Source organism: Pan paniscus, chromosome 14, assembly GCF_029289425.2.
Source record: "Pan paniscus chromosome 14, NHGRI_mPanPan1-v2.0_pri, whole genome shotgun sequence".
Classification (NCBI taxonomy): domain Eukaryota; kingdom Metazoa; phylum Chordata; class Mammalia; order Primates; family Hominidae; genus Pan; species Pan paniscus.
The window spans coordinates 38,296,172-38,311,795 of record NC_073263.2 but is presented as its reverse complement, the minus strand read 5'-3'; the positions used below and the strand labels follow the sequence as shown (position 1 = coordinate 38,311,795).

Below are 15,624 nucleotides of genomic sequence, written 5' to 3'. Positions count from 1 at the left end.
ACAAATTAATAGCCCCTACTATTCTAAAGCTTACTATGCACAGGCAAAGTGCCAAGTGCTTCAAATACTTGTCTCCTTAATCCTCTCAACCACTCCACCCGGCTTTACACATTTGGTAACTGAGGTTTTCAGAAGTTGAACCACTTGGTCTGGACCCCGGAGTCCAAGGCTGGTCCTGAAGTCAGCTTTTTTTTTGAGACTGAGTTTCGCTCTGTTGCCCAGGCTGGAATGCAATGGCATGATCTTGGCTCGCTGCAACCTCCGCCTCCTGGGTTCAAGCAACTCTTCTGCCTCAGCCTCCTGAGTAGCTGAGATTACAGGCGCGTGCGCGCCACCATGCCCAGTTAATTTTTGTATTTTTAGTAGAGGCGGGGTTTCACCATGTTGATCAGACTGGTCGTGAACTCCTGATCTCGTGATCCGCCCGCCTCGGCCTCCCAAAGTGCTGGGATTACAGGCATGAGCCACTGAGCCCGGCCTCTGAAGTCGGCTTTTAATCACTCTTCTGTACTGCCTTTCAAATCATATACCCACGAATGAAAATTTTAACAAGTCTACTCTGATATCAGCATATATAACTTTTGATTTTGCATTTTTAGAAAATCTACTTATTTCCTAGAAAGGTGTTTAGTATATTAGTGAATATTATGTATTAATTTTAATTTTTTATTATATAAAATCACCTTCCATAGGATATTTGCTCATGAGCAAAACAACCATTTTGATATTTCTTTGAAATGAGTTGCAAACTGGTTTTAAATTAGTTTCTTTTCCTTGGGCACGCATCACTTTGCCTCTTTTTTTTTTTTTTTTTATAGTAACCCATTTCTACTTGAGCAGGCTGGGGTGGGCTTTAGTTCCTTACAATCCAAAAAGCCTTGAGTATTGCAGTAAGTGACCAAGTGAAATCGGAAAGAGGACTCATCAAAGGTGAAATCCTGAAGAAAGACTTCTAAATAAATCCTTTTCTGTATCTATGGAAAATTAATAAAGTATACCCCTCATGGTAAAATGTTATGGCTCCAATATGTTAAAAAGGCTTATTTATATCTTTTGGGGGTTATCTTAGTTTTTTGGGCAAATCGAGCTACCTTGTTGGGTATAACAGACCACCATTAACTCCTGGCTCACATCTCCGCTCCTCCTGATGGGAATGAACAGCTCACCAACATCTTCTTCAATGGAGTATTTGGACTGCGGAATAAATACAGTTGATTCTAAAGAGAAAACACAATTGCAGGCATTATTTTTGTCTGAGCTTCTTACCTCTGAAACAATCATACAGAATTAAAATTTCTCTAATGATTGATTTTTCCCCCTTGAATATTCTTTAGAATAACATAGTGGGAGGAAAGGGAGGAAGGAGAGGGGAAAAGAAGTGGGTATAAAGGGTACAGGCTCTGGGCCAGTGAATTCTGAAATCTAAAAACAAAACCCAACATGGCTTTTATCTCTAGTAATTGCTTTCTTCTAAGTAAATAAGTCATGCTGACACAGTTTTTATAAATCTAACTTTGTTCTCTTGGCACACATTAACACCTTCCAATGGAGCACAACTTGAGAGGTGGAAATGACCTCAAAAGTCATCTTGTCCCATCTCCCACTTTGCAGATGAGGAAACTCAGGCTCGTGTAGTTGAACTTATTTGTCAATGGCTGGCCAAGTCAGGATTAGAACTCAGATCTTGAAATGTCTGTTCTGCTGTTCTTTTCATCCAAAGTGAGTTCTTTTTGGACAATTCATGATTAAAGTTACAATAATACATTGTTCAACATTTTAAAAAATAGCTGTTCCCTTAGAATTGATAAATCTATTTATCAGCTATAAGGAATATTTCCGTGGCTCCCTTTCACTCCTGACAGAATAACATATACAATATTACCAATGATTCTTTTTTAACACAGTCAAAGGGCATGCTAAATAATAAAAATGGCAAAAGTAAATTGTTTAAAAAAATGCAGTTATCATGTAAAACAATAACAACCATTTAGTACAATGGTTTGACATTGTAAACCCCAAACAGATACTCTGGGATTTGACTGGGAGTTTGTTTCACAGACAGTCTCACACCCACACAGAAAACACTTCATGATTATTTTTAAAACAGTTAACCTTATGACTTAAAAATTATAAAAGACTGCTGGAACAGCAGATACAGCCTTGGAGGTCCATGCTCCACTCTGCTTCACCCTGCGCTGTGCCCCAGGAGCTGACAAATGGGAACCACGCCTAATGTTTCCCTTACATTCTGGCTCCTGGTTGGGTCGGCCAATGGGGAATACAGGAAGGAACTTGGAGGGCAAAAGCAGAGTGGGCCAGGCGTTTATTCCCTTGGTTTCCCTCAGGGTTTCCAGAGCTGGCTGCACACCCTCCACAAAAGGTTAGAGTGCCTGTGGAAGGCCTAGGGCCTAGCTCACTCTCTGGGCTCAGCTAGCCTCTCCTGTCCTGTGCCTAGAGGTGGTGATGGGGCTGCTCTCATTAGCCTCGAAGCATTTTACCATGCCTAGGTATTAAAAGATCTTTGCCCCCTCCTTTCTAAAATAGTCATGTGATTCAATTCTTTTTAAATTACTCATTTTCAGTGTGCTATTTGTTTTCTCCTGGAGTTATGACTGACATACTAATTTTTAAAAAGCCCCCATTTTAAGAAATCTGTGAATATAAGATTTTGTAACTAATTATTTATTTATCAAATATTGATTGGGTGACATCGACTTGCCAGACACTGTGCAGGGGATACAGAAGTAACAAAATCCTTGGCCTCATGGGGTTTTTATTATAGTTGAGGGGTGGGGAGGAGGAAGAAAATATGTATACAAGAAAATAAGTAGTATATTAGGGGCAACAAATTACATGAATAAAATAAAATATGCTGAGGGTGACAGGGAAAGCTGCGGCTGGACATGGTGTGAGTAGAGGGGCCTAAGATACACAGGAAAGTCGAAAAAAAAAGTCTCTGGTAGAATTAGAATCTCATTTGAGCTGAGATTGGAAGGTAGTAATAAAATGTCCCATATGAACAACTTAAGAGAATTCCAGGTAAATGGATGGACAAGTGAAAAAGGCCTCGGGGCAGGTTGTGCCAAGTGTGTACAAGGAACAGCCAGGAGGCCACTGTGCTTGAAGCAAATTGGACAAGAAGGAGAGCCTAAGACATGAGGGCTAGAGAGGTGGTGAAGGGGTGGGTGGTGGGCAGGTCACATGAGCCCTTCAAGACTACTGGAAGACCTTTGGTTTCTACTCAGAGTAAGATATAGAAATAAACAAAGACCAGATGGGATGAGAACAAGCAAGTGCTGTTTATTCAGAGCTTGCTTTAGCAATGGAATCAGCCACTATCACCTGTGTTTTGATAAAGACTCAAAGACAGGCAGAGAAGCAGGAATGCCTAATAGTGGAAAAAAGGGAAGGCTTCAGGTGTGCCCTCATTGGAGGCTGTTGGCATGGGGAAGCTCTAGTGGATTAACTAGAAGTGGGGTATCCTATGGTTAGAGGTGCATATATGGTTCTGTCTGGTTGTTCCAAAATTCAAAGTGGAGACAAAAATTAGGAAAGCCATCATCAGATCCTGACCACTGGAGGCTGATTGCCAAAAAAGTTGTCTTTGGCTTTCCGGTTGCTGTAGGTTGTGCTGCAGAGTTGTATTTTAACGTGTGGTCTGGCTACTGGCTTTTTACATATTCAATCTCTCAATATGAAATCATTAGAAGGCTTTGGAGATGGGGGGAAGGGTTCCATAATCTGACATACTTTAAGAACATAAGTTGTGACTGCTGTAAGTAAAGAGATACCAGGTCTAAGAGTTGAAGTAAAGAGCCTGATCAGGAGATTTTGCAACCATGCAGGCAAGCGATCAGAGAAGCTTGGACCAGGCAGTGGCAGTGGAGGTGGAATGACAGGGCTGCATGCCAGAATATAAAGGTAGAGCTATTTGAGTTTTCTGATGGACCAGGTGTGGTATGCGCAAGAAACAGAAGAATAAAGGATGACTCCAAGTTTTGCTGTCTTGACCAACTGGAAAGATGAAATTGCTAGGTATACAGGTGAGGAAGACTTCAGGAGAATCAGATTTAGGAGCGGAAATCCACAGTTCCATTTTAAACATATTAAAATTGAGGTTCCTTTTAAATATCCAAGCTGACATGTCAAATTAGCCATTTGGGTATAGAATCATGGATGTCAGTGGAGAGGTCCGAATGGAAAACTAAACTGAACATGTTGATGGTATGTAGAGCCACGAGTCAAAATAAAATCACACAGGGGAGGATTACAGATAAAGAAGAGAATGGATCTAGGGATTCACCATGGGGCACTTAGAAGTCAGGGAGATAAAGAAAACCGAGCAAATGAGGCTGAGAAAAAGTCCTAGGGATGAAGACAACCAGAGGAGTGTGGGCCCCGGAAGCCAGTTACAAAAAGCATATCAAGGAAAGGGGAGTGAACGGTTGTTTCAAAAGCTGCTAACATGTCACGTGAGTGAAGAACTGAGAGGTGATCATCAGATTTAGCAAATGGATGTCACCAGAAGTTGGTTATTTTCACCAGAACTGTTCCAGTGAAGTAGAGGGGGAATAAAGCCTGAATAAGTAGGTTTAAGAGAGTGTGTGAGGAGAGGAGCAGGTGACACCAGGCATAGGCATTTATTTCAAGAAGTTTTGCTTTAAATGGAAACAAGTGACATGGAGAGAAATGTCTTTGCTGGTTTTTACTTTTTATTTTTTTACTTGTGTATCAGCAATCTTGGTGGCTAGGGACATCCTCACCATCACTCAGGCAGCAAAAATATGAAACGCTTCACAGATTTGCTTGTCATCCTTGCACAGGGGCTGTGCTAACTCCAATTTCAGTATATGACCTGCCCAAGTGAGTACTTTTTTTTTTTAATATTCTTTTTTAAAAAAATTTATTTCAAGTTCTGGGATACAAGTGCAGAACGTGTAGGTTTGTTACATAGGTATACATGGGCGATGGTGGTTTGCTGCACCTATCAACCTGTCATCTAGGTTTTAAGCCCTGCATGCATTAGGTATTTGTCCTAATGCTCTCCCTCCCCTTTCCCTCCACCCCCCGACAGGCCCCAGTGTGTGTTGTTCCCCTCCCTGTGTCCCTGTGTTCTCATTGTCTAACTCCCACTTATGAGTGAGAACATGCAGTGTCTGGTTTTCTGTTCCTGTGTTAGTTTGCTGAGAATGCTGGTTTATTTTTAAGACGAGTTTTAGTAAAAGCAAGAATTACACCTACTATTATGAAGTAAGGTTTTTACCAAATATAAAATTTCAATGTAGAAATTATCATAAGACTTGAGTACAAATAATACACCAAGTATCACTGAAAATTCAAGTCAAATATTCAATTAGTTTTAGTGAGTTTGTTTTCATTAACTTATGGAAATGTGCTCTGGTATCACCTAGATTTTGGCAGTCTTCAGGTCATGGACTCTGTGGCATTAGTATGAAATATTACAGAAAGTTTGATTTATTAGAGTTTTTGTTAACTTTTTTTTAAAGTTTAGGGGTACAAGTACAGGTTTGCTACATAGATAAATGTATGCCACCATGGCTTGCTGCACAGATTATTTCATCACCCAGGTGTTAAGCCTAGTACTCATTGGTTATTTTTCCTGATCTTCTCCCTCCGCCCACCCTCCACCTTCTGAAATGCCCAGTGTATGTTGTTTCCCGCTATGTGTCCATCTATTCTCATTCTTTAGGGTTTGTTATGGGCTGAATGTTTGTGTTCATCCTGTATTATATGTTGAAGCCCTAATCCCCAAGGCAGTGGTATTAGGAGATGCAGCCTTTGGGAAGTACTTTGGTGAGGTCATGAGGGTGGGGCCCTCAGGATAGGATTAGTGTCCTTACAAGAAGAAGAAGACAGAGGTATTTTTCTCTCCATGAGCATGCACCAAGGAAACGTCTTTTGAAGAGTCAGAGAGAAGGTAGCCATTTCCAAGCCAGAAAGAGGCCCCTCACTGGGAACCAAATCTACTGGCACCCCAGTCTTGGATTCTCCAGCCTCCAGAACTGTGAGAAAGAAATGTCTGTTGTTTAAGCCACCCCAGTCTGTGGCATTTTGTTACAGCAGCCTGAGCTGACTAAGACAGGGTTGATTATTCATAATATTCATTCTATACTTCTAATCTATACTGGCCAGGGTTTTCTTTTCAAATAAGTTATTCAGAAGTGGTCCATGTATGGGATTTTAATTTAATAATCTTTTTAAAGATTTAAAGCTCAAGCACCTGAGTTTTGATTCTTCCTAGGCCTTATGACCCATGCAGGTTTGATTAAACAAGCCAGGACTTCTTGCCAGTGCCAGTAAGTTTGAATTAGGAATAAAAAAGAAAACTGAGTGTCTGGGCTGTGCCCTTCACTCTGGAATTCACTCCTACAGTCAATCTGACAGAGTAAATAGGCCCAGTATCAAGTTTAGGTCTTCTGTTGACCTAACTTCTAACAGAAATATGTAGGCTGTGGGAAAAACTGGAAAAGGGTATCACAGAGACAAAGAAAGGCTTCCCTGATAGACTTTTCTGTTAACATTCCTTTTCAACTTCACGTTATAAATACAATGGAAGTGTCTATGTAGGCTGCTTCAAGTAAGCATAGAGTTTTAAGTGCAAAATTCCTAAAAGTGGCATTTGTAGACTACCCTTAAAAATTCTTAGCTAGTAGGCATGGAGTTCTCATTATTTGCTAAGCTCTATTCTAAACACTTCACATGATTGGCTAGTTTTATCTTTGCAACAACCTTTGAGGTAAGAATTATTATGACTCACTTTACCTCTGAGGCATACGTATGTTAAGTGAGCAGCTGAAAGTTAGGTTGGTAGGTGGTGATGCTGGGATTTCAACCCAGAAACTCCATGTCAGAGCCTGCCCAGGCTCGTAACCACTACACATTACTGCCTAAGAGAAAACTGCTCAGGTTAGCCAGGAGTGGGAGCATCACTTACACCAGAGAAAAACAAAAGGCTAAATTGAGATGATAAAAGAGCAACACGAAGTACTGCTAAGGCAGAGAGATGGCCATTGCAGTAGAATCAGAAAAAACGAAGTTAGAAACAAATATTTTGAGAATTCTTTTTAAAATCCAGTATTTTCATAGAAATTATATATATATGATTGTATACATACACAATTTAAAAAGTATGTATAATTTTATAATATATGTACAATATGCATATTAATAAGTCTTCACAAGTATTATGAAAAAGTATATAAAGTATATAGTATATTAGTATGTATATGGAATATAATATATGTATATCATAATATAAAAGTACACATGTCAAATCCCATTAACACACTGGATTGGAACTGCTGCTGTCTTTGTGAAGGTGTTCACTGAGAGACAAAGTTAAGGGCTACATTATAGAAATAGTCGACTCTCATAGAAAAAAAATGACTGCAGGGTCGTGCTCTCAAATGTTAACAATGGTTACTCTCAAGTGGTAAGGTTGCAAATGACTTTTTGAAATTAAGTGAATAGACCTCTGGGTTTTTTTTTTTCTTTTTAGCAGTTTTAGATTTAGAGACAAATGAATAGAAAGTGCATATGGTTCCCATATATCCCTTCACTCCCTCTCATTTTCCACCATTATTAACATCTTGTATTCGTTTTTGACAATGAACATGTGTTACTTTTATACTTCCAGATTGATTTAATTACCCTTTATTTTGAAAGAAAGAGTAAAGTGAATGCATTCTTTATTAGTCCATGTGACTATATTGTAATGAGTACTGCAATTTGTAACTGCAGTTTTTATTTTTGGGTTTTGACTGTGCTACAACAGGCAAAATTGATTTCTCTGTTCTCAGACATAAAGTAGTTGTAGCTTCATTTCAAAGAGAATGTACATTTTGTCCCTTCTCTCAATTATATTCTACAGAGGATAAAAAATAAACAGACTCTGCTAAATAATGATAGAACAAAATAGCTTCTAAAAATCTGCTATAATAGAACAAGAAAGGAAAAGAAAATAGAGTACATGGATGAAGGCACTGACGGTTCCTTGCCTTTAAGAAATTTGGCACATTCAAAAACAACTCAGAAGACATTCCAGATTCCAGTGCATTTTCAGGCCACTATGGTGCCCTCAGACTGGCCAACAAGTGGCATTGAATACAGCAGAGTCTGTCATTGATCTATTTGAACTTGGACAGCTTTCTTACATTTCTATGGTTTGTTTGTTTTACTCTAAGACAGACATAGTAATATAGACTAATTTTTACAGGGTCTTGAAAAAGAAATAAAGTAATGTAAATATACCCAAACCACATGATAATAAGTGCTACGAGTTCACATCAAGATAGCATGAGGTCCAAAAATTATCCTTTGGTACTACTATACAAATGTGTTGGTTAAAGGGAATCTTTGGGGCAAGGTGTGGTGGCTCAGACCTATAGTCCCAGCACTTTGGGAGGCTGAGGCAGGCGGATCACTTGAGGTCAGGAGGTCGAGACCAGCCTGGCCAACATGGTGAAACCCCATTTCTACTAAAAATACAAAAATTAGCTGGGTATGGTGGTGCGCACCTGTAATCCCAGCTACTTGGGAGGCTGAGGCAGGTGAATCACTTTAACTGGGGAGGCGGAGGCTGCAGTGAGCCAAGATTGTGCCACTTCACTCCAGCCTGGGTGACAGAGTGAGACTCTGTCTCTAAATAAATAAGTAAATAAAGTGAATCTTTCGGTAATCTTTGTTTGAATTATTAAGCGTTTTTGTTTTGTAAATGGAGAAACTTCCAGAAAGTTTTTCATGACGCAAGTTTTGTTTTGCACCTTTTTTTCTTATCCAATACTCAGTGTCAGAAGCTATGTGCTATACTTTTAGCAAGTGTTTGAAATTTTTTGTTTGCCTTAAGATGACGACCTATGCTTCACACTGATAGTTTCTTTTTAAAAAACGGTTTGACTCTCACTGAAGTTGAAGCTCTCTCATGCCTGCTTTATCATTTCTGTGTCATCATCTGCAGTGTACTATCGTTTCATTAATTCTGGACCTTGAATTTTGGCACATTCACCTCAAAATATCAGCTAGCCAGTGACCTCCTTATGTCAACACTGACAATGTGTAGAATTTCAAAAATAAGAATGAATGTTTGAGTTTCATATTGTAGTCAGCCTATGTCATCTGAATTCTATCATATGAAATCGGTTTGGCTCATTCAGAACACAGATTTTTGTCTTTTCTTTGTACTCATTAATATTAGTTTTTTAACCTTTAATGTTAAGTTCTACATTCCTTTAAAATAATGTGTTTATTCTCTATTAAATATTATATGGCATTAACCTGCCATGGGCCCACCAGAAATGATTACAGAGATCAAATATTTAATCCACTGGTTCCTGGCCATATTTTGGTATCATGGAAATACCAGAATGACTCAGTTTCTATCAGAAGTTGGCAGACATTTCAAGTGTACAAACTAAATAATTACATAAACCATTACAGGCTTCAGGTACCTGTGCTAAGTATCTGTATTCAAATACCTCTATATTTGAGGTTGTTTTCTCCCAATAAATGTATATAGAACTCCATTTACTCTGGCTAGAAAATACTAAGTCAAAAAAGAATGGGATCTTTATATAAAATAAGACGTTTTAGCTCTTGTATATTTTCCCTTAACAAAAATGGAAATGTTTAACATTAACTAATATCTATATGCTTTAAAGAGCAAGGAAAGATAGTGTAATTTCTGACAGCTTAGTAACTTAACACACGGAGGTTAAGAATCTTTATCCTAGAAGCCTTTCCTTCTCTCTCAAGACTGGATACTCCATAGATACTCCTTCTATGGGCTCTAGTTGCTGTTTTATCAGAGCACATAGCATTCTATATTGTTAATTGTAACAATCTAGGGGAATGCAATCACCTAATTATATGATTAACTTCAAGGGTTAATGTGCCTTCTTCTCTACTACCTAGATCCTAGCAGCATTCCTGGCATAGAGTAGATGTTTAATAAGCATTTGTTGAATATACAGATACATTATGCAGGAGCTGAATTGGTCTTGATTATTTTCTTAGAATGCTTAGTTTTATTCACCTATATAATAAATTTGAGGCCTAATACATAATAGAAAGAGAAAAGAGAAGAGCATAAGACGGGAAGAAATTACTGTGTTGTTTTCATATACAAGATAAGTAAAACAATGTCACAGTGATAAGTTCACTGATTAATTAGGATTTGGGATATTACTTCTTTTCTAACCATGTAAAACAATAGAAGACCACAACTCAGGGGAAAGAAGAGCTCTAGAGGGGGAAACAATATATATATTTGAATATATATTGTTTAGTTTTATTATATATTTTATATATATATATTTTTAAATACTGCCTCTAGCACTTATTAGCTGGGTGACTTGGGGAAAGTAAATTCCTTGACCCTCAGAGATCTTTGTAAATTGATATATAAATCACAGAGTTATAAACATAAGGTTTAAATGAGGTAAGTTTTCAAAGCTCTATTTCTCAGATTCCTCATCCAGAAAATGAGTTAAATGTTTCATGAACTTTAGACCCTTCCCAGTTGGAACTTTCTATGCGCATGTTAAAAGCAAGAAGAGGCTGTGTGTGGTGGCTGATGCCTGTAATCTCAACATTTTGGAAGGCCAAGGAGGACCACTTGAGGCCAGGAGTTCAAGACCAGCCTGGGCAACATAGTGAGACTCTTGTCTCTACCAAAAAACAACCAACCAACCAAACAAACAAACAACAACAAAACAAAGAAACACTTATCTGGGCATGGTGGTGTGTACCTCTAATACTAGGTGCTTGGAAAGCTGAGGTGGGAGCTTTGCCTGAGCCCAGGAGTTTGGGGATGCAGCAAGCTATGATAGCTCCACTGCGCTCAAGCCTGGGCAACAGAGTGAGATACCATCTCGAAAAAAAAAGGGGGTGTGGGGGAGACTGTAGAATCAATCTCAATGAGTGACTGAACTCACTCTTTACATGAGGGTCAGCTCTATTGATCGCAGAGCCATGGTTCCCAACCAGAGACACAGACACTTGGAGGCATGGGGGCAGGGGGTGAGGTATTACAGTACATCCATGAGGGCACTGAGTATTGGACCAGGTTAAAGAAATAAGAAAGCATATAACTGTATGTGATACTTTTTCAGTGATGTAGACACTGATGTATTAAATAAAATACATAGTCATTTAAAATCTTCACCTATATAACAACTATATAATTTAAAAAATATATGGATACATGGCATTGTAAGACCATAATTATAAAATGTGAGAAGCCAATACATGTATATGTGTCTGTGTGTGCGTTAAAAAGTTCTGGGCTGGGCGCGGTGGCTCACCCCTGTAATCCCAGCACTTTGGAAGGCCGAGGCGGGCAGATCACCTGAGGTCAGGAGTTCCAGACCAGCCTGGCCAACGTGGTGAAACCCCGTCTCTGCTAAAAATACAAAAATTAGCCGGGCGTGGTGGCAAGCGCCCGTAATCCAGGCTACTCAGGAGGATGAGACAGGAGAATTGCTTGAACCCAGGAGGCGAAGGTTGCAGTGAGCCAAGATCGCGCCACTGCACTCCAGCCTGGGCGCGAGAGCAAAACTCCGTCTAAAAAAAAAAAAAAAGAGAGAGAAAAAAAGAAAGTTCTTTTTGTCATATAATTTTGGAACTAATGTTCCAAAACTTGCCAAATATAAAATTGAAAGCCTCCTGTAAACATCAAGTAAAATGCCTAAAATGGTTCATATGTTTACAAGGGACTGAATGAGAGAACGTATATAATGTGCTAATAAACACACTGTCTGTTGCATAGTAACTGCTCAATGAATTTCAGTCATTACCATTATAAAGTATTGAGAAAAGCATAGACTTACATATGTTTACATAAACTTGCTAATAAGTAAAACCAGTTCCCAGCCTAAAATAAAGCCGAGTTGGTTATTCCTTCTTCTAAACGTCCCAATACTCTTCATACCTTGTTTTATCACATCACATTCTGCTGTGATAAGTTAAAGGGCTCTCTTTCCCATTCCCTATGGTCTTTGACAGCAGAGATTCTATGCTATTATCTTTGCATTCCCAATATATAGTGCTGTACCCAGCACAAATATGAGCTGGATAAATTTTTAATGTAAAATTTTAATTTTTAAATTTGTTTTAATTTTGAAAACAAAACATCATAACATGTCCTAGAATGAATATGCAGAGGGAGAGCTTGCAGGCATAACGGCTCCTAGGGCAGGTGAATTTATATGCAAAGAGCTGGAGACAGAGTACAAAAGGAAACAAAGTTTTTAAATGGTGGGAAAAGTGATCCTTTGTTAAGGGAAAAAAATTACTCAATTTCAAAATGAAATCTAACATTAGATTTATGATGTTAGAAATAAGAATATTTGCATTCTGCTTTATGTTTTATAGAACTCTTTCATGGGAATGCTGTAACATGATAATTATTACTTTTTCTTATTTTGTGCATTAGGAAACTAAATTTTATTAAAAGCTGTTTTATTTCAGGTCATACAACTAGAAATAGAGTTGGGTTTCAAGACCAATGGTCTTCAACAAGGCACAGAGCATACCAAGCATTACGGAAGACTTATCAGTTATCCAAGGATTTTCATGACTTGAAATAAACAGGGCTGAATTTTATCTATAAAATTCTGAAACAACTTAGATGATCAATACATGAAATGAAATTATGGCAAAGTTTCATTTGGTATAGCCTACACTAAGAAAAGATTATATAAGTGGGGGGCTGTGTATGTGGGGTGTGCGTATGTGTTTTGTTTTGTTTTTAATATCCTACTGCTTAGATATATCATGGGTGCAGAGTGTCACTCTGAGCTTATAAATAGGAAGGCAGAAATGAATTCAAGTGTCTTATTTCTTCAGGTAATACGGCAATTGTACTAGTTGGGAAATGAAATATCAAAAAATGGCTTCCAGTTTTAACTAACGAATCAATTTATATGTATTAAAGCTGTCCTGGGCTTGTTTAAAAGAGAAAAGCTTTATTTTTCAAGCATATGTGCAAAGTTCAGGACCAAAAGAAAGTTTAGTTATTTATCTCTGGATAATGCAGATAAAATTAAATGTAAGTAAATGCTAACTATTCTTTAATGAAAATTACAAACATAATTGAACTTCATATTTAACTAAAGGCAGAGTTGTTAGTTAAACAAATGATGTCAGAGCTCCAGTTTTCTTATTCACTTTCTTTAATTATGCTTAGTCTTTTAACACAGGGATTTCCACACAGGTCTCCATTTCATGTACTCTGTAGATTGTATCTTTGCAAACCATTTAAGAGTTTTCTGATTGACAAAATAAAGTAGGCTGGAAGTTTAAAAGAAAGTCATGTCTGGCTTCTGACAGGATCCTAGCTTTAGATGTTTCTATACGGTTTGTATAAATGCCAGCCCTCAAAAAGCTATTCAATCTTTTTTCTTTTACTTTTTTTTTCTTTTTAAAACTTTCTGACTAGATCAAGACAAGCCAGGACTGTAGAAGTATGACGGGGAAAGAAAAGGTCAAATTACACACAAAAACATTAAGGTTCACTTTTACCAGCATCAGCCAAGGTGTGCATTGACAAGAAAATGTAATCTGATAGAAATTAACAGCAATGATTCAAAACACTGTGTTCACTACAAAATGGGGGTGGGTGGGGTGGGTATTATGCCACAAATGTGGAAACATATGGCCAAATAAAAATTTTTGGCTGGTAAATATATAAAGAAATCTTGAATAATTAAAAGTAATATGGGGAACACATTAATTCAAGAATGATCTCATTCTCAAACCGTTTGTTTCAAAGATATGTTAAGACATTTAAAGGACTCCAAAAAGTGATGAATTAATTCAATAAAAATGACATGAGCAATATTAAATGATAGAATTATAATAACAGGAAGAACATGTTGGTAATTCTATGGGTAGTTCATTTACTTGGAAAAATATAGCATCCCTGGCTGGGAACAGTGTCTCATACCTGTAATCCCAGTGCTTTGGGAGGCTGAGTTGGGAGGATAGCTCGAGGCCAGAAGTTTGAGACCAGCCTGGGCAGCATAGCAAGACCGTGTCTTTACAAACGATTTTATATATATGTGTATATATATAAAATTATATATAAATATGTAAATAATTTATATATAAAATTATATAAAATATGTAAATAATTTATATATATAAAATAAAAGATTTTCTGGTAATATGAAAATTGTACTAGCTGGAAAATATAATTATGTTTATATATACATAAAATCTATTAATACAATTTATATATAATATATAAATATTTATATATTATACATATTATACATATATAGCATTCTTTCGTTACTTTTTAGTTTCCATTTTCCTGTCAACACATCTGAGAATAATGAATCATTAATCTAGAAGGTTCTCTCTATGGAAATTTCAAACATTGAATTTAAAACTATAAGCTATACCCCTACAAGGTATTTTGTTGTAGCAGCCCAACAGCAACAACATAAACCAGTTGACGATGGCTCTTACCATCTCCTGGATCAACGATCTCAACAGTGGCAACTGTGGGGAATTCCAAGGCAGCCAGCACGGGCTCTGAGAGTACCACCTGAAAGGTTTCAGACTGCTCATGCTCCCCATCACTCAGGATCCGCACTCGCCATGTGGCCCTGGTCTGGCCTGGGTTGAACTGCACTTGTTTCTGTGCTTTGCCCTTGAAGTCTTTGTCTTTTTCTGCAGTTCCATCTCTTGTGCCAATACCTTCACAAAAACATAATATCATTTTCTTAGTTTCATTTTCGCTTGGATTATTAAGATTTTCCTTGTTAACTTTTTGCATGTCATTTTATCCTGAAAAGCAAAGTTGATCCTGCTTTGACCTCATGAAATGGAAAATTGGGAATGGGTCTGATGATGAAAGTGTTTCACTGTAGGTGTTGGGTAGTTTGTGATTCTGTTCTGCTTTTGCCTCAGTTATGGTTTTGCTATATATGCTTTGAGCTACACTTGGATTAGAACTTCTTGTCAAACAAGACCAAGTAAATGTATATTCACATTGTTCAATATCCTTACTCCTACAAGTTATACAATCTTAAAACTCTTCACATTTACTTTTGCATGTGTTCCTGGATATTATTAAAAAAAAAGAAACATTCTCTAACTATAAAATATAAGCCAATAAGAAACTCCTCCATGAAATAATTCTCTGACTCACAATCTAAGTCATAAATGGCCAAGTGGAATAATAAAAAGTGATAGTATTCTCTAAGCACTTAATGGAACTAAGATCCTTAAAAAAATGTAATTCAGTGTTTTTCAACATGGTCACTGCAAAATTTTTCTTTCTGGAACACCCCAGAATTCCATGAAATTAAATAAACAGAATTGGAGAGCTAAATATATATGGTTATTATGAGCAGTATGCTTGGCTTACTCTGGTAGTTCATTCAAGGTCAATTTCAGTTAGCTGGGAAGGTTGAAGGATCTCTGGGTCTCTAACTACATCGCAAGATGATCTCCATTATTACCATGCCAGGTACTCAAACCATAGGGTACATTATCCAAAAGCAGTGAAAACATTCAATGTCATAGAAAAATTATAAAATGGCAATGGTACTTGCACTTCTATATCCTTAAATACAGAACCAGAACCTCTTAATGAGT

At 37.5% G+C, this 15,624-nt stretch overlaps 1 protein-coding gene and 1 pseudogene across 1 annotated transcript in view; both read right to left on the bottom strand.

Annotated features, from left to right (window-relative positions):
• The window catches only part of FREM2 (FRAS1 related extracellular matrix 2), a 203,608-nt gene that overhangs the window by 105,622 nt on the left and 82,362 nt on the right, over window positions 1-15,624 (bottom strand). The window contains exons 4-5 of the mRNA XM_003806915.5: window positions 14,491-14,721; window positions 1,092-1,217 (exon numbers count right to left, since the gene is read on the bottom strand). Of these exons, the coding sequence (XP_003806963.4) occupies window positions 1,092-1,217; window positions 14,491-14,721 (357 nt within the window). The remainder of the gene's footprint in view (window positions 1-1,091; window positions 1,218-14,490; window positions 14,722-15,624) is intronic.
• On the bottom strand, window positions 4,779-4,871 carry LOC112436911 (U6 spliceosomal RNA; annotated as a pseudogene).